General features: G+C 32.9%; 2 protein-coding genes and 1 long non-coding RNA gene across 3 annotated transcripts; all 3 read left to right on the top strand.

Annotated features, from left to right (window-relative positions):
* The first annotated feature begins 1,189 nt into the window (after positions 1-1,189).
* Positions 1,190-4,750, top strand: LOC144562052 (uncharacterized protein At2g24330-like). Its single transcript, XM_078311183.1, has 5 exons — positions 1,190-1,628; positions 2,050-2,194; positions 2,282-2,391; positions 2,935-3,352; positions 4,156-4,750. The coding sequence occupies exons 1-5, from the start codon at positions 1,356-1,358 to the stop codon at positions 4,440-4,442; spliced, it is 1,233 nt and encodes a 410-aa protein (XP_078167309.1). The 5' UTR covers positions 1,190-1,355; the 3' UTR covers positions 4,443-4,750.
* Positions 4,751-10,429: 5,679 nt separating this feature from the next.
* On the top strand, positions 10,430-11,729 carry LOC144561534 (uncharacterized). Its single transcript, XR_013513880.1, has 2 exons — positions 10,430-10,520; positions 11,630-11,729. It is a non-coding gene; the product is annotated as an uncharacterized LOC144561534 (long non-coding RNA).
* Positions 11,730-15,554: 3,825 nt separating this feature from the next.
* On the top strand, positions 15,555-18,696 carry LOC144562355 (histone acetyltransferase subunit NuA4-domain protein). The gene is made up of 7 exons (XM_078311572.1): positions 15,555-15,658; positions 15,774-15,871; positions 16,261-16,361; positions 17,278-17,347; positions 17,994-18,015; positions 18,101-18,161; positions 18,249-18,696. Exons 1-7 carry the CDS (start codon positions 15,646-15,648, stop codon positions 18,343-18,345), a joined length of 462 nt encoding a protein of 153 aa, XP_078167698.1. The 5' UTR covers positions 15,555-15,645; the 3' UTR covers positions 18,346-18,696.
* The last annotated feature ends 1,053 nt before the right edge of the window (positions 18,697-19,749 follow it).

Genomic DNA, 19,749 nt, shown 5'->3' with positions numbered 1-19,749 from the left:
AATAATAACCTACAAAATATTTATAATATTAAAATTTACATTAATTATTTTATAAAATTTGATGAGATTTTAAAACAAATTGATGACCTATATCCAGCAATTTCAAAGTTTTAACAATTTAGCTTTGTTAACAGAGACGGAGCTAGACTTTCAAGCTTTGAGAGTCAAACGTAAATGACAATCGATCGGATAAAATTTTCATTATGTGAATGAGAGTCAATTTTACAGTATTCATAACATTATTACTCTCAACTATACAAATAATCGTGTATATATAGAAAAAATTTTAAATTTAAAATTAAATAGGAGTCAATTGATTCTCATTCGTATAACTTCTTGTTTGTTAACATCGTTTGATGAATAAATGATTCTTAAATAGCTTCAAATTTAATAGCTATATTTATATTTTTTTCTACGGATATTAGTGCCGGTTGTTTTGACTTGAGTTCAAATAAAATATCGTGCTTAATTTGTAAGCTATGTTGTATGAATACGGCTACAGATATCATATCAGATACAATACTGACGATACGACAATACATGATACGGTAATAAGAGTATAGGTATAGATACGGTAATATGATACAGGATCATATACGAAGTATGGAGATAGCATAGTTTGTGACTGATTCTTAATGTCAATTACAGTATATATATTTAGAGTAGAACTATGGTGTTTTTAAGTTCACCAAGTTCTTTGGTGAACTCAAGTCTAAAACTAATCAAATCGGTTTCAAATGACAAATCCGAACAGTTAAAACTCACTTACTTTACGAGTAATGTGTCTATGTGAAAATTTTAAACATTCAAATTAATTTAGTATAAAGTCAAACTTTATACTAAATTCGAATGTTTAAAATTTTCACATGTAGACACATCATTCGTAAGCTAGGTGGATTTCAACGGTTTGAATTCGTCATTTAAAACCGATTTGATGAGTTTTAAACTTGAGTTCTTATGAAAAATCCTAGTTCTACTCTATGTTTATATTCTTCATAATTATTGTTCTATAATTATTGCATAAAATTATTTATTTGACAGTTTCTTTTAGAAAAATATTCTTTTCCTAATAAAATTGCCTTCCTTTGATCCTTTCTCTATTTTTTTTTCTGGTTTAAAGTTTAAACCGAAGCATAAATGCCTTTCCTCAGCCAAAAGTCCAATAGAAAGAGAAAAGTATCTTTTCCTTTGTTTATACGTCCCCGGTAAGGTCTCTCACTTCTCTCCTCTCTTCTCCTTCCCTTAAAAGCGCGTCAATCTTCTCCTCCTTCCTTAGAGATCCGATCCGATAGGGACCTCGCTTAAATCAAAAACCCATCTCCAGATCCGATCTGAACTGCTTCCAATTGGTAGAAATGGCTTCGGATGAAGCTTCTGCGCCTACTCCGGCAGTGGAGGTAGCGGAGCGAGACGACAAGTCGGCGACTAAAGAGGGGGCGACGAAGAAACAAAAACCGGGCTTTTTCGTCAGAATATGGCGAGGGATTTTTGGTGGAAGAGAGGATTTTGAGAAGAGACTTCGGTACTTGTCTAAGGAGGAGGCTACTGTTCATGCTAGAATTAAGAAGCGAGCTCAGTCGTCTAGGCGCATGGTACGGAATCTCATTGCGATCTCGATTCTGTCCGAGGTGCGTTTTTTTTTTCCCCCTTCTCTGTACTGGTAAAAAAGAGTTCTCTTGGGAAGTACCAGTGGTTGTTATGCCTTGTATTGTTTTTACTTGAATTTGTCCAACTGATGAGAAAATTTACCAAGGAAATTACTATCTTATGGTTATTTATTTTTTGTAATTATTTGCACATTAGTGAATTTAGTGTAGACATAAATTTAGATGATCTCTTCTTAGTTGATATTGATAGATTGTGGGGAATGGAGGAGCTAGGAGGTTCTCTTGTTTATCTGAATCAATTATTTTTTTTCTCACTTTTGTCTTGGCATTTATTCAATTCAGAGCTCCCCTTTTAAAAATATTCATGTTTCTCATGCTGGTAAAGTATGACAGCACAGATATAGTAATGTTTCTCTAATTAATGCATTTTAATTTATGTCAGATTGTTGCAGTGGTTTATGCTATAGCAACAACCAGATCACCTGACATGGATTGGCAGATGAGAGCAGTTCGAGTTTTTCCCATGTTTCTGTTACCATTTTTATCGTCGGCAATATATTCGGCTCTGATGAGACTGACACGCATGTGTAAGTGTCAATTACCTGCATTGGTTAGTACTTGGTACCTAAACGTCGATATATTTGGATGATACTAAAATTGGGTTTCACATGCAGTGGATAGCAAGGACCAAAATAAACTTGAAAAACTGAGAGCTGAGAGAAAAGTCAAGATAGATGAGCTCAAAGAGAGAACAAATTATTACTCTACTCAACAGCTTATTCAGGTAAAAATCCCAGATCGAATAAGATGTGCAAAAGTAGATAAGATGCAGTGTTGTCAAAAACGTCTGTTTAGGCTGATTAGTCGTTGGCAGTAACTAAACTGTCACGGATTTTCCCGATTAATCGACCGATTATTTCCGATTATGACCGATTATACCCGATTATTCCTGATTATACCCGATTATTCCCGATTAATCGCTTGGCGGTACCCTGTCCGTCCGATAACCGCATACCGTTATTTACAACACTGATAAGATGTGCAATTAATGTGGGAACATTAATTGAACACCTGCCCCCTATTTTATTTTTCAATAAACTCCCAGATTTCATATTTTTATTTATAACGCTTTAAACATAACATTTAATGTTTCACATCTTCACTAACTTCTCTTTTTCTACTCAAACACTTTGAAAACAACTTGGAAGTTAAATGACAAGATTCTTAGTTTCTGGTGATATTGTAGCAATACCAATCTTAGAACAAGGTGATGTACCAGGTTCTATTTCAAAAATCCAACATTGAGTCTTGTTATTTTTCTTTTCAGAAATATGACCTGGATCCAGCGGCTAAAGCTGCTGCGGCATCAGTGCTGGCATCCAAATTAGGTGCCGACTCAGGACTCAAACTCTTTATGGGGGACGAATCAAATGCTGACCCAACACTTGCTAGGAGCAGTGACATAGAACTGTCCCAAACCAATGCTGGTTTGAGAAACAGGAGATCGCCTCAAGCTGGGGCTCACACCATGGGAAGCACAACTGCGGTGCAGAATAGTTCGATGCACGAAGTTGGATCTGAGGGTCAGGAGATGATCGAAGCACAGGGACCGATGGTGGTTGGCCATTATAACGGCCAAGCAGTAAATGATGGTGGATGGATAGCCAGGATCGCTGCTCTGCTAGTTGGAGAGGATCCAACCCAGTCTTATGCTCTTATCTGTGGCAACTGCCTAATGCACAATGGTAAGCCTTAGTGGTACTTTAATTAGTAGTGGAGAGACAGAATGGTCATTATTGTCATCTTAGTGATGAATTTCAATTGCGTACCTGAGGAACCACTGATTACTGGTAATTTCTCTGGGTAATTCAGGAATGGGAGAGGTGAAAATTGGTCCATTTAAGCTATTTTGACTTGGGAGATGAGGCCTATAACCAATATTTACCACATTTTGAGGGACATAAGAGATTGTTAATAAATTTAAGAGTATAAATGACATTTGTGTTGTTCGGGTATATGCATCGAAATTTTCCCAGTGTCATCATTTGCTATGATATTCACAGTGACTATTAACATGTCTGTTAAAAGGTTTAGACATGCTATGTACACACCCTACGTTGAAGCAAGGCTTTATTGTATTGTAGTTGTGCAGAAGGTAGATTGTCCCATCTTTTTGTTAAATATGACTACATCTTCATAAATTTGTCCCAGCTTTAGTTTAAAAATTTAACAAGTGAATGCTACATGATATTTTACTTGTAAGAGTAAACATTTTACTTTTCTTTACAGAATGCAAGGTTAAATAATTGCTATAAATACATCTTCTATTGTTTTTTTGGTTGATCATGTGTAAGTTTGTTGGATTTACCTCTGATTACTCCTGACTAAAATCTTAGTTCTGTGTCATATATCTCTTCAGGATTTTAAAGGATTTTTTGAAATTCTTATATCCTTGATAAACCTTTATTTTTCATATCATAACTTCAGCTTAGATGTGATTTTTAATCTTGGTAATAGGGAAACTCACTCACTTGAAATAAATTTTCAGGCTTGGCTAGAAAGGAGGATTTCCCGCACATAACGTATTACTGTCCTCACTGCCATGCACTGAACACTTCGAACCAATCTGAAGTTAGACTGCCAAGTCCCTCCTCTGCAAGAGAAAATCCTGTAATTTCAGTTGCTGAACTACAAACTTCAGTTACTACTACAGATAGCCAAGTAGTACAAACTTCAGTTACTGCTACAGATAGCGAAGTAGTGAGCAGTGTACCAGTGCAAGAGTTGCCTGAGAAAGATGCAACCAAGGAAAACAAAGAAAAAGAAGAAAGCTAGGGTTTTTATTTTCTCCCTGAATTTTGTTACAGAAGGGGTGTTTGTGTGTGGTGGTGATACTCCGTTTTCCTTTTTCCCCCCTCCCTGCTTCAGAAAAGAGTGTTTAAAACTAGTATCTGGGTTTAGGTGTAAATTGTGGCCGATCTGTTTCATTTTGAGTGTTCTTGATATAGACTTAGTTTAGATATGGTATTTCAAGCTCCACTTGAGCTACTCGCTGTCTCAGTCGCTTGGACAGTTTGGTAGTGTCATTTTTGTTGTCCATGTACATGTGATTTTCATATTTTCATCCTTCCACTTTAGCTTTTTGTGGTTTTTTTTTCTTCAAGCATATCTTTTATATCAGTATTGTCATTAGGTTTCCTTGTCTTAAAAAAAATACATCATGTTAAATATGGATATTTTACTGTATACTTGTTTGTTATAAACCAGCAAGTTTCCAGAAAAGAATGAGATTGTCAGATGAGATGGGTTTTAGGAACCGAATCTCTCGTCTCCCTGTGAGAAATTTCTACCTCTAAAGTTACTGACACATAGGTCTGGATTGAATTTTGATATTTAAATATTGAATATAGTTGTCTCAAAATTCATCCGGACTCACGTGTTAGTAACTTTATGGTAGGAATTTACTGCTCATAGAGAGAGCAGGAGATTCGGTTCCAGGTTTCAGTGAACCCAATCTTTATTTTTTATTTTTATTTTATTTTATGTTTTCACGGTTGCCGCTTTTTATCCGAGATATTTCAACTTTCAAAAATTTAGGTGGGCAAGCAGATAATGATATCTAGGTATAATATCAAACCCTTTTTCTTCCAACAATAACTTAATTTTCTTTTGATCTCAACCTTACAATTTTAGCTTTTTTATTTCTCTATTTCGTTTCATTTATGTGAGATAAAAAAATTAAAAGTCCAGACTTGCAACTTTAAATAAAATTTGAAATTTGCGATTTTCTACACATTGACTTAATCATTGGGCAAAAAATAAATCATTTTTTTATTTGGATTATTCTATCTCTTTATCTTTTAATAAATGTGCAAATTTGCCGGCATTTTGCCTACTAATTGATTCTTGGTGCAAAATCAAGAAAAATAATAATAAACAAGATAGAGAAAAAATATAAAGGTTCTTGCTGTAAAATAAAGAAAAATAATAATAAATAAAGGATGAAAAATATTATCTATTATTTTTTGCATTATTATCGATCCGAAATGGTCTACCTGATCATGCTAAACTATAAACGCAAACTTCTGATTTACAATAACATTTGCTTCAACTATATTAATACGAGTGGAGTAGAAACTGGAGGAAAATACATGTAATTTTTTCAATATGTATTTCTTTATCTCCGACTATGCTAATAATGTAAATATATTCAACATTTTTTTAGTTGTCTCGATGTGATATCTATTTCGTCAGATATTTTTAAAACTTAATAAATTATTTATAGACTTAGAAGAATATAATACATCATCAATATAAAGTTGTATTCCTCCATGTAACAATAATGTAGCTCTTTCAGAGCCTTCAATAAATTATTTTATCAACAACAATTACAATTAATAAACAATAACAAAAGTAACAACAACAATTGCAAATAAGAAATAAACATCATACGCATTACTCCAATATTAAGGAAAATATTATTTTATTAATTAATTTATTGTTATTATTATTAATCAAGTGATTAATTTTCATTTTATTTATTAAAGAAATCGACAACATCTAAATGTGTCACACCCCTCAACCATGAGTAGTGATAGATCCCCGCCGTAAGCATACAACTCCTTGTATGTTTACAAGACAATTTTCAATAAAACTCAAACATCAAAGAAATGGAATAAACCGAGCATATATATATATATATATATATATATATAATAATAATAATAATCCAAGTACCCAATGTCTGGTAAAGGTACAACATACAACAAGGTATCATGTACGGATACCAACCACAAGGTATAACATAGAGACTATACAATAAAACAATCTATGCATCCCTAGTCAAATAACAAAACAAACTATAAGGTAATCTGGTAACATACACCAAGGGCCTACTACTCGTATACACCTCTAGAATAAGCCGCACTGAAACCTGTAAAGGGAACCCAAAATGGTGGAGATGAGAAATAATTTCTCAGTGCGAATTTGCCACAATCAGGTTATTGGACTTGCAATCAGATTCCATACTCAAAAATAAAATCCATACAATAGCACATTAACAATTTTATATCAATACATATATGAATGCATATGCTCGACAACAATTATCAAACGAATTATAACTTATGGAATTTCCAAGATGAAACTCAAACAGTACATATTAGGCTTAACTCATTTTAATCAGGCTGGTAGCACCTACAGATGTCCCACCGAGCTGGACCCTTTATCTGACCCTCATCTACAGTGCTTTGGCTTGACCATTTCATAAAGTCTGGTTCAAGTCATATAATGAAAATTCACTCTAAAATCATTCGAATTGCAATATTCAATTGACTTTCCAAATGCATTACCACATAGGATAATGCCCTCGAACCACAGACGTTACACATTAGTCACCCACAATCACAATCATCATATAATATACATATAAATATAATCACTCACCCCTCGTCCCAACCGGTACTGGAAAACCATGAGAGCCATTCACCTCGTGCGCCAAAAAGGTTCTGGGATCAAAGTCAGCTATACAGGTCAACGTATAGGTCAACGTCACCTTATCAAAGCCACCTATACAGGTCAGCCTTGCAAAATTCATTCACATATAATATCACAATCATTAATTCGTGGTGACCTTCAACCATAATCAAACCATAATAGAACAATTCAATTAACAACCATACGAACATGTAAATCAACCATAACCTAACAATTTGATTTTTAATGGATTGGGTTATGCACATAATTCACATAATTCCAATTATGCAACAATCAACATACAACATGAATTCCAAATTATGCAATAATCAAACATACAACATGACAATCGAGAAAGATAATTTAATTTCTGAAAATGAAACATCAAACAAGTTCAAGAACCCCACACCTAATTACGAAGAGCGTATCTCGCACTTATGGTTCGGACGTCTCTAAAGGTCCCGCAAAATCTTGCTCAACCGAGTCTACACCTATATCAACATATATACTTAATTTAATCTTTGTTCGGTGATTGATATGCTTACTCGAGTGGTCTTACTTTCTTTAACAAAATCCATATACATTTCCAAACATAGACATAATTTGCAAAAATACCCAATTTTGCCTTTGCCTATCCCAAGGCCGAAAGGACAAAGGGGAGAACAAGAGTTATCAACTATACTCCTTTAATCAACTTCTTCACATACAAATTTGGTGGTTGATCATATAAAAGATTTAAGAGGTAACAAATCAATTTTTCCCAACTACACAAACTCTAAATCAACCAAAAGCAAAATAATTTCATATTTTCAAGAAAGAGGGAAGAACTTACCAATTAACACCTTGATTTGTTTGATTAGACTAGATTAATCACAACTCCTCTCTAAATTTCAGATTTGAGACAAACCCTAGGTAGAAAATCAAGATAAAGATGAAATTGAGAAAGAGATTACCAAATTAACAACATTGAAGCTTAATGGAGATGGATTACCCACAATTTATACAAAAATTTCAGATTTGGGCAAAATCCTAAACAATGGAGAAAATTCCAGATTTTTGAGAAGAGAGGAGAGAAAATGGAGTACCAATGGAGAATGGGATGGCCACTAGAGAGAGGGATGATCAACCCTTTCCATTCTTTTCTTTAATTTTCCAAGTAATTTGATGGATTTTTGAGGGAGAAGAGAGATTTCTCTCTTTTTCTTTCTTTGGGCAGACCACACACAAGAGAGGCAGAGAAGGGACAGGGAGAGAGAGAGAGAAGAGTTGAGTTGAGTTATTTTAGAACTAGTTGGAGCAGCTCACTGCCATTATTTTGCACCGTTATTGCGACCCGCAATTTCTTCACAGTTTCTGATATTTGGGTTGCTAACCATATGTATAGCCCGGATTTCCTTCCAAAAAGGAGCAGGCCGACACTACACACTTCTCTCCAGCTGGGAACGATCTCGAGAGCGAGGGTTTTAGATCTAGGGCGATTTGGAGAAGGAGAAGCTTGAGGGAGAAGGGATTTGTGCTTGAATTTATATATATATATATATTTTTTTAAAAAGGCTTGCGCCCAGCTTCATTAAGAAACTAAGTTAAATTACATCCATCAAAGTTCAGTCCCTACATTAGTATCCCTGGTACCCACAGAAACCGAACTAACATCCAAAAAACAAAGTTATGCTACTAACCAAAAAGCCAAAATGTGCGTAATAAGAACTAGGATAATACCCCCAAAATGGATTGCTTGAATTTATATTCTTCATTCTATTTTCCTTTCTCTAGATTTTGGTAACAAATTGTTTATCCCATTTGTAATTATTTGATTATGTTTTAAACATTCTAAGTTTTATTGTTGAAAATTTCTTAATGTAACAAAATGAGTAATATCAGTTTGGCCAAGATTGAAATTACATTCACAAATAAAAGTTTGTTTCGATCTTTTTCTCCTTATTTTTTGTATGATGTTTGATATAGGTCAACAATATATTTTGGCGTACCATAGGTACGTTGGCATACAACAGGTATGTGGCCAATGATAGTATGAATTATCTTGTTTTTATTCTTTCCACTTTTCTCGTTTTTATTATTTTCTTCATTATCTTTTTACTTCTAGTGAAAATATGTGTTTTTGAAATAATCACCATGATGATAATCTCGATCTTGTCCACATCCTCTAGTTTGTCCAAAATTATTATTATTATATAATGCTACATTCACTTCAAAAAATAAAACATGACTAATTAAAATATCTTGTTCAACCATAAGAGATAATAAATTAACTCAGAATGTTTCTTAATTCTTATTCAGAAAAAAAAAAAATTATTAAAAAAAATTAATGTAAATATCATATAAAATATAAAATTTGTACATCATATAAACTAAACCATATTAAACATCTTAAAATAAATGTATAAAATATAAATATACATGAGAACTTATTTTAGTTAATAACGTCGTCGCTATTTCCTTCGTCTCAACCTGCTGGTCTATGGAAACAACGGAATAAAACAAAATTCGAAGGGCAAGAGGTACCAATTAAGGCTATGGAGGAAAACATCTCACAAGACGCAAAGCTGTGGTTGAGATTGTGCTAGAGATAGAGTGGAAAAAACCAGCCGAGTCATGTCATGCCATAACCAAGTGAACAGTGATACGTACCGTGCCGTGCCGTATCGTGATCAAAATATTGAGAAGTGGTCATGACACGCAAGTCACGTCGTGAATTGCCTGCCGTGTCCAAAACGTAACTAGTTACGTTTCTCACGTTTAACTTTTTTTTCATAATTTAAGTTAGTTTATTCAAGATTCACTATTTGATTAAGATCTAACGGTCCTAATTATACGTGACTCGTGTGATTACGTAACGTGCCGTGCTGTAATCGGATCTTTCGCGTGACGTGACGTGCCGTGCTAAAATTTTCAAAAGCTGGTCATAGTATGCGAATGATCATGGCACGGAACATGTGAGTTTTTACACGAAACAGTCACACGTGCCGTGCCGTTCTGTGACAGAGCCGGCTCCACCGTGCCATTTTTCCCACTCTAGCTAGAGAGGCCTTCGTGCCTGTCGTGTATTTCTGTTGTTGTTTGATGTATTTACTGCTTTTCTTTTTATAATTTCAGATACTGGTACACTGACAGCGGTTTTTGGAAAAAAGAGGCCAGGTGTTTCGTTAACCCAAAAAAAGGATGAATAATCAACCAAACCCGTTTGACTTGCCACACCGGTCAATGACCTGAATATTGAATAATTCTAAATCTGACATTCTGACTCATTTACCCCCAAAAATGTCACTATTCTAATATTTCGTTAAGAAGAGAAACTTCTCTTCCTTTTCCACCTGATTCCACCTGATTGGTGTTGGGTGTAAACTCTTTAACCAAAAATATAAAGAGCGAAAAAAGAGAGAGTTGATTCTCGCTAGTTTTCTTTAACAACAACCACAAGTAAGTTCTCTCCTGTTTATTAATTTTCATTCTATGTTCCCATTATTTCACAAATGGTTGCTTTGCTTGCCTCTGTTCCTTCTTACCATTGAATCATAGAGCAAATATAAGTGATGCAAACAATAAAGAAAGAAAAAAGAAGACATAAAGGCTTAGTTTTATCTTTGTTCGTCTTCAATTGAGAGTAGATCAATTTTCATTCCCCCCCCCCCATTCTTTTGAAATTCCAATTCTTGATGTGAGTTAAGTGCAAATGGTGATGAAGAAAATTAAATCAAGGCAATTTCATTGCAAAAAGAAGATAAAGTAAGGTTTGTTTTCTGTTTAATGACTTTATACTCATTTTTGAAGATTCTCTTTTCTTAATCTCCTATTCCAAAATTAATTGCTAAAAAAAGCAAAAAGTAAATAAATAAATGATAAATAAGGAATAAAAGCCCTCGACATCGTTTATATCGGAACGAAATCCTCTACTCTCTAAAATTCTTGCTCTTCCTACTATCCTCTCTACCTCTCTCCTCTTTATTTATTTATTTTTTTTAAAACCCGAGAGAGGCTGCCTAGGTGCTCTCTCCTCCTCTTTTGAAAAGAGATAGAGAGAAAAGTAAAGAGCAGGGAACTACTATTTTTCTTAGAATAGCAGCAGATTCAAATCTGCTTATATCTGAGTCCGAATTCTCTAAAGTAACTCAAAAATATTGTTTTAGATTCGGTCCGTCCAAATAGAATCCTAATCAATCTAGTCTGAGGTGAACTTCACAAGACCTATTTATTATTCGTACAGATTTTGATCAGACAATCCGGATCCAAACTCAAACTTTTAAGTTATGTTAGAGGATCTGAATTCCTTATATACAGAATCAAAACAAAAGGCCTAAGAAAGGATTCAGATACAGTGTTGCTAAAAAGTGTGCAACGTGGAATTTGACAATAAAAAAAATTTAGATACATGCAACTAAAGGTCGAAGACCAAGCTATCGAACTATTTAATATTCACAAGAGATTATTTTTTTTATTTGAATTTCGAACCTGCAACTACCCACATGGAAAACATCATCTTTGTCACTATATCAAAAATTGATTCTCTTCGTGATTTCTCTTTTAATTAGACAAAGCAATCAATGAAGATGAAAAAGATGGAGTTGATGGGTTGTTTATCTCGAATCAGAAATTGTTGTGTGGATATTTTGACTCTGGAAGAGATTCTAAGTGAAGAAGAAGAAATGTGGGATTTGATCAAAAGAGAACTCCAACTCAAGACAACTTTTCTTTATTTTGATCTAAATCGTGTGATCAGCAGTTCAAAGGATGAACATAAGGAGGTTCTAACCAAGCTTGCAAATCAATTCTTCCATTGCATTCAAGAGGTATAACCATTTGTTGTGTTTCTTTTCGTTTTTAGCTTGCTTTGTCGTCTTCATATTTTTGTTTGCTGATTTCTTGTTTTTAAATAACAAGCTTATATATAATAATTAAAGGTTCATAAGGAGATACTATATCTCTAAGCGTTCCAATTACATCTTTTTTTTGTAACACCGAATTACACTCTACATTTTTAAAGTTTTCAAAATCTAAACAGTCAATTCAAACTGTTCAAAATGATGGATATATTAAAATGTGTTTGCAAATCAAATTTTACATTTTTTTTATTTATTTTTACTATTTATTAAGTATTTTACAAAATTGTTGTTTTCAGACCATTGAATTTTTGTACCCATCATAATAAATAGTGCAAAAAAAAAAAAAAAATGTAAAATTTAATCTGTAAGCATATTTTAATATATTCATCATATTGAACGGTTTAGATTGACTGTTTGAACCTTGAAAATTTAAGATGTAATTCGGTGTGTAAGTGGATCCCTCTTCCTTAAATTATTATAATTATATTTCCGCATGTGTGTGGTGTTGCAAAGTGGCTAATTTAATTACATTAAATCTTACAACAACAACAAAAATGTTAAATGGCACTTTGTCTTTGAATAAACTTTAGTCTAAAGAGTGGTCTGTTAAAAGAAAAAGAAATTTAGTAATAAGTTGGTAACATGTTACATGTGCATTTTAAATTATACAATAGTCATATGTTTGCCCATACAATTAGGTAGGTGTTGCTGTGTTGGCTATAATTTCTAGAGTCAACGGTCAACTATTTAAATTTTATTCTTGATTTCTGTTCTCTAGTTTTCTTTTGTGACATTGATCTGGTCTGGTCTTCCCTTTTAACAATTATTAATTGAGAACATGCTTGACTAATCTTAATTTGGAGCAGCCATTAATTAGGGTAAAAGTAAAATGTTGCTAATTCTCTGACTATATTTGAAGACATCAACAAAGTTTACTTTACTATTCTTGGTCTCTTTTGGTTTGCTTTATATTAGCATTTGCTCATATTGTCTTAGTCAAATCACTTAAATTGCAATTCTCATTTGCTTAGTAATCATGAGGGAATAAAGAAAGGTAAGGATAATCTTATTTTTATATATCTTCATGTTGTTACCACATTTTGGTAGCATAGTAACCAGATACGTGATTAATTTGTGAATTATTCACGTTTAATTCGTTTTATCAACGTTTCTGAACCGAACACCGAATAAAACGCAAAAAACGTATACGTTTTATTCGCGAATAAAACACGTATGAAACACGAATCATGAATTATTCGCGAATAAAATGTGATTTTTTTTTTTTTTTTTTTTTTTGCTTCTTTGTGGTACCAAATCATTTTCGAATTATATCCGAATTATTTTCAAATCACAAACTTTTGACTCTACCGAATCCAATCCAAACTATTCGTTTGTCACTATGCTTGGTACCAGAAAAAAAAAAAAAGTTACCATGAAATTAATGGCTCTGAATCATATAATTTTTGATGAAATACAGCTCACTGATGCAGTGAAGAATAGAAGTGTGCCTATTACCCAACTCTGCTTCAATGATACTTCTATTGTTCTTCATGAAATCATGGATGCTCTTGTGCCTTCTCCCTCATATTGAATTTTTTTTTCTAGTTTTTTGTAAACAACTTGGACAGTGAAAATGTAAATTTAATTATTCTTGGACTCCTTGGAAGAAATATTTGGTTTCTTTCTTTGAATTTTTATTTATCTTCTCTTTGATGATGAAATAAAATAGGCTCAAATTGATCCTGACCCTTGATTCGGAAACCAGCTAGGGCGGTTTACCAAGTCAAACAACTTGGAATAGTAATATTACTTACCGCAACAACCTATTAAAATATTATTAAAATAAAATAAAATGAAAAAAAATTACAGACTAACGGTTTAAATATGTTGTGTATTAAATTGATGCAATTTGTTAACCAATCATTCATCTACCGAGTGATTTGAGAAATTAATGGTTCAATTTTATCAACACTTAATGAGTAGAAATATATCTTGGAGACCAAATTTTATATTTTTTTGAAATTTTTACCATTTTTATGGAGAATACTTAATGATCTTCAAATCGTTGTTGAATAGCATAAGACTTAGGTGCTATAGATAGCATAAGGCTTTATGTGCTGTCCTTAAAATTATATCGTATAAACTTCAAACTTTGATCTATGTAGTTCAGTAAATTGGTTATATAATAAATTTGTAGAATATCAATTTTTACTATTTGTGGATTTCTTTTTACTATTTTTTATGATTTATGAAATATGACAAAAAATTGTCTAAAATATTGACAATTTTCTTTTATTTTTAAGTCATTTTTTACCTTATTTCATAAATTATAAAAAATAGTAAAAAGTTTGAAAAATAGTAAAAATTGGTATTCTACAAGTTCATTATACAACCAATTTACTGAGTTATTTAGATCGAAGTTTGAAGTTTATACGATAGATTTTTGAGACCATAGCACACAAGACCGCTATCTATAGCACCTAAGCCTTACTTTTATTATAAATATACAATCTTTTAAAAATGTAAAAAAATAAATTGTGAAATTTCAACATTGTATTAAGAAGGAAAGCATTAAAATTTCTGTTAAAAAGGAAAAGGTGGAATGACAAATAAATGTTTTTTTAGTGAATAAATGTGCTTGTTAAAAGCAGATGGGCAGAAAAGTCAGGGAAAAAAGTAAAAAAAAAAAAAAAAGGCGCCGAGTCAAAAATATGTAAGGGATATATCTAGCACACACAATGATATTTTATTCTTATTATTTTACTAGTAGATTCATTTTATTTGTGTTGCACATTACAAATACATTTTTGTTTGATGAATTGAGAAGTGTTTTGGAGGGAATGATAAATAATGTTTTTTTATTAATTCGGTACTTCTTAATGACTTATTTTGACATCATTTTACACATAAAAGCAAGAGAAAAGGCCAATTAAATTGCTCTTTAATTGTCTCTCTATCATGTCCGAACCATCTTTAAAATTTACTATAAAGGACTATTTTTTAAATTTCATATTTATTGTTTTATAAAATTTTCAAATGAGTTTTTAATAGGAAAATTTAATAAATTAGATATGATATAGGAAATTTGTTTTGTAACAATGCTATCAAAAATAGGGGTGTTCAAACGGTTCGGTTTGTTCGATTTTAAACTGAATCGAACAATTTCAGTTTAATTCGGTTTAAATGGATCAGTTCGATTGAGACTTTTCAAAACCGACTAAACCGAACCGACTGGTTTATATTGGTTCGACTCTAATTTATTGGTGTTATAATGATTTTATTAAATCAAACCGAACCGAACCAAACCGAACTTCAATTGTTGTGTATGACAATGTATTATTTTTGTTAATAATGATACAAATAGGTTTACTTCAGTTTAGTTCTTAATCGTTTGATAGATTTAATCGGTTAATTTCAGTTCTATTTCTAAAAATCGAAAAAAAAATTGATTTAGTTATTTTAACCGAACCGACCGCTTGAACACCCCTAACCAGAAATATGTATTTCTTCCTCCATAATTTACAGAAGAAGAAATACATAATTTCAAAATTTTGAAGGGGTATACATGAAATTCCCTTTTTAATCCGTTTTAGTCGGACACAATTTTGACATAGTAAGCATTCAAACCCGACACAACTGAGCCTGAGCCTGACTCGACCGTTTTACTTGTTTCATGGATAGGTAACCTACCTGACCGTAACCTGACTTAGCTCGCGCGCAAGGAAATGGATACGGAAGGTACCTTCGCCAAACCCTAATTCTCTCTGAAATCCCAAATTCTCGCTATTTCCTTCTTCTCTTTATTCGATTACTTTCTTGTGGTTTTGAAAATGGAACTGATTGGAAAATTCAGGGCAAAAATCAGGCGGGTTGAATCCCTCTGCTAGTTTGTCCGCTCTCGTAAGCAAGAGGGCTAAACTGCAAGAAGAACTTCGAAATATAGAGAAACAGGTTTTCTTTTCTTGTTTTTGTTGTAATATCTAGGTGCAATTTCACAAGCTCAGGTGTTATTCCTGCTTCATGAAATTTTTAGTGGTAATTAAGTTTAGAGTTTTGAATTAATTGGTACTTGAAACAAACAGGGAGACATTGTAAATTGGTTCAATTATAGCTTTATTGTTTTCCTAAGTGATATGATATAGGAAATTTGTTTTGTAACAATGGTAACCGAGGTTTGGTACCAGTAAACATTTCATAGTTTCAATAGAAATCGGTGGGTAAATGTTTGGTACCAGTAAACATTTCTGAGTAGGCTTTGGTTCAATAAAATTGTAGTAAATGTTTTGTCTTGGGGTGTTGTCCACTAGTGGTTATTGATCTTTTTGCTATGCGTCCTCAAGGTGTATGAATTGGAGACAAGCTACTTGCAAGAATCAAATCAATTTGGGAGTGTGCTGAAAGGATTTGAAGGTTTTTTATCTTCATCAAAGAGTACTGCGAAGTAAATTTTTTCTTTATTTTTTCTTGATTTTTATCTGTGAATAGAAAAGAATAGGAACAATATTAATTGACAGTTTCCCAGTAGGTGTTGGATCTGATTCATCCAGTGCACTTAATGGATTACTTGTATCATGATCTGATAACTTAGTTTAGAAATATTACAAAAATGAAGTAAGATCACAAATGATTAATTTCAGAAACTGTATGAACATGATAGTTCTTGTCAAACATTAATATTGCTTTATTGAGAAAATTTGTTACATGTCCATTAAAAATATTAAGTATAGATTTTTCCCATCAGAATTTTGTAATTTGTTATTTACCTATCCAAACTCAAATACTTTATCAATCTCCCATTTTTCAATTTAACGAATTTAAATTACAGATTAATATATATTTGTTTCTCATCAGAATTTTGACTAGCATGTCCTTATCTTTAAATGGTAAAAAATCAAAAGAAACCTTGTCCGACTGTTTCTCTCACCATGATTCTATACCGTTGGATGGGTAAATGCTGATATAATACACTGTTTTCTGCTCTGTGATGGGTGAATACCCACCCATTTGAACAGTTAAGAGAGAAATGACATTAATGTATATTTGTTTCTCTCTGTTTCATTTGACCAACAAATCCTTCTGAACAGTTAATATAACACTGACAAAAAGTTCCAGTATGAAGTAACCACCTGGCAGTTTGGTTCAGAACCACTGATAGTGAGAACCACATTTTGTTTCATTGGCACAATGTTGGTTGCTTGCCCACAGCACTAAATATCTAATTACCTCTACATCTAGTTTCAAATTACTGTCAGATATTGAATCAATAGCCCATAATTCTTCAATTCTTTTGACGAGCAAATCTGAAGTCATTGGTTCTAGATAACAAGCATTATATAATAGTTGGTTTCTGTTTTCAGTCTAAAGCGTTCAAGGAAGTTCCAGGCAGATGATAGACTCTTCAGTTTGTCATCAGTTTCTTCACCTGCTGTAAGTTTAGTGTTCGCATTTGTGAAAATCTCAATTGAGCCCATTCGGAAAGGGTGTGAAGATTAAATTTTAAGGTGCACTAAGGAGAGCCCATTCGGCAATAAAGTTGAAAGTAAATTTCTTAAGAAAGCTTTAAGCTGGGCAAAATGTTTAAGCCATGTGAAACCATGGCTTAAGAACTTAGGCAGGCTTAAGAAAAGTGGGCAAAAGGAAGACTAAGGAGGTGACATTAAGCTTGATAATAAATGCACTTGTTCAGCAAGCTTAAGACTCCTTAGGGTACTAAGGAGCTTTAAGGAGGCTTAATCCAAGGTTGCCGAACAGCACCAATAATTGAAAATATTAAAGAAACATATAGGCCTACAAGAAGTTCAAATTCATTTTTAATGGTACAGTTTTATGGACCGTGAAAAGCTAGGGATAACATGGTAATTTTGCTAGTCGAGAAATACCTACTTGCCGTGACATCTGTTATGTGATCCCTATTATAGTATTACACTATGATCTGAACAGAATCCTACTATTATCAATTGTATATTAAGCTGGATAAGTTGAATCAGTCGTTTTATATCATTCTATATCCTTGCTTTCGTTAATTTATACTTCTGTGAATTGACACCTTGCTTCTTCTTTTTTTCTTTGGCAGTTTGAAGAATTGGGAAGAGATGGTAAACTTCCTTGAAATGTAAAAGTCATTATATTTATATTTTTATTTAGTTTATTTGCAACTTCTGATAACCATTATTTTGGTAGATGGAAGAGGTGATTATGGCCCTGGACGATCAAAGGGTGGCGGCAATGCCGCAAATGGACAGTAAGTATATTTTTTCTAAGTATGCTATTTTACTCTCTGAGTATTCATGCGCTACATTTTCACATATTGTCATTTTCAATTTAACAGAGGGAAGCCGAAAAAAGGTGGAAGAATTGCAATGAGAGATGGGAAGAGGGTCCGACCTTCAAATGATCCGGATTTGGATGATGAAGATGACTATTAGGGCTAACCTGTTTAGAATTTATTCATATTTTTGGGTATAGCTGTTGTGACTTCTAAAATTCTAAACATGGTCGCTCTATTTGTGGCTACGGAAGATGTTTTTTCTTTCATATTTTTTTAGTCCACTGTCATTCTAGCATTCTTACTGCTAGTGCATGTTGCTGCCCAATGCTTCTTTTATTTTTATTTTTATTATTCCTCTCTCTCTCTCTTTATTATTATTTTTTTTTGAGAAGGTTGTTAGCAAATGTGGAAGCATGTCAATTTAAGATTAGAATTCTAGAGCTGGAGATACGCTTGAATAGTTTAGTAAAATGTGGCTTTGGTTCTGATATTATTTTGTTTGACTTTATAGATTTTTCTTTCTTTTTTGCTCAAGTATTATCTATTTATTTGGTGCTATAAACTGCTGCGTGTTTCTTTGAGCGTGGAAAAGTATTAATTCGGGACGGAGATAATTGTTAGCCTTGACACATTCAAGTTTTGATGTTAAAATTACATTTTACTGTTTCTTGTTTACAGCTTTTTATTTTAAGGGTTTCAATCATATTGAATCAATAAAACACACAAGGACTTGATCCTTATTCAAAAACTTGGCAACTGAAATGGGTAATAACAGAGGAAATAAGTGTCTATATGTACCTCCAATTTTTGTTAATTCTTGTCTGTATCATTTGATACCTTATCCAAAACTTACGGATGTATTTACTTGAAACCTATACCTCAGAACAGAGATCCATGGCTTCTTCACACTGCCCAAGCCTCTTCCATTCTTTCAAGACTTGCTCAAAAATATCATATAAAAAAAACCATGAATGTTTGTTAATCAGTAGAAGATATATAACTTCAATATCTCTTGGTGCAACTCTCTTATATAAAGATTTCTTCTGTGCAACAAACAATGCTTCCTCGATCGAATTCCAGCTGATGACCCCCGGCCAGTCACCAGAAGAAGCTAAAACACAAATAAAACTTCATGCCAGAAATATCTTGAAAATCAAGACATTTATAGATTCAGAATCATGGAAAGAAGTTCAGATAGCGCTTAAAGAGAACTCGCCATTACTAAAGCAGGATCTGTACACCATAATTCAGACCACGCCTGCCAGGGAGAGAGGTGAGCTACGGAGGCTTTATACTGATCTCTTCAATAATGTCACAACTGTAAGTCAGAAATCTCTTCGTTTTAGTACACAAATGGTTGTGTTGGAATTGTAAAGAGATCGACTAGTTTCAGGCATTTAGGAATTCAATCTCAATTTGCTTTCTTCATTTTTTGGCTGTTTTGTAGTTAATTAACGCCGCAGAAGACAAGGATGAGAATCAAGTACAAGAGTGCTATGATAACATTGCTACAGATCTGAATAGAATTTTTGCCAGAATATTATAACATTTCCAATTTTTC

This window comes from Carex rostrata, chromosome 11 (genome assembly GCF_964058835.1).
Source record: "Carex rostrata chromosome 11, lpCarRost1.2, whole genome shotgun sequence".
Taxonomy (NCBI): Eukaryota; Viridiplantae; Streptophyta; class Magnoliopsida; order Poales; family Cyperaceae; genus Carex; species Carex rostrata.
This window is presented reverse-complemented; position numbering and strand designations above follow the sequence as displayed.

What these genes read in the sequence shown, in the direction of transcription:
- LOC144562052 (XM_078311183.1), top strand. Translation starts at nt 1,356, where the DNA reads ATGGCTTCGGATGAAGCTTCTGCGCCTACTCCGGCAGTGGAGGTAGCG. An exon ending in CGATCTCGATTCTGTCCGAG is followed by an intron (nt 1,629 to 2,049) that starts GTGCGTTTTTTT and finishes AATTTATGTCAG; the next exon opens with ATTGTTGCAGTGGTTTATGC. An exon ending in GATGAGACTGACACGCATGT is followed by an intron (nt 2,195 to 2,281) that starts GTAAGTGTCAAT and finishes TTTCACATGCAG; the next exon opens with TGGATAGCAAGGACCAAAAT.
- LOC144562355 (XM_078311572.1), top strand. An exon ending in TTCGAAATATAGAGAAACAG is followed by an intron (nt 15,872 to 16,260) that starts GTTTTCTTTTCT and finishes TGCGTCCTCAAG; the next exon opens with GTGTATGAATTGGAGACAAG. An exon ending in GGCAATGCCGCAAATGGACA is followed by an intron (nt 18,162 to 18,248) that starts GTAAGTATATTT and finishes TCAATTTAACAG; the next exon opens with AGGGAAGCCGAAAAAAGGTG.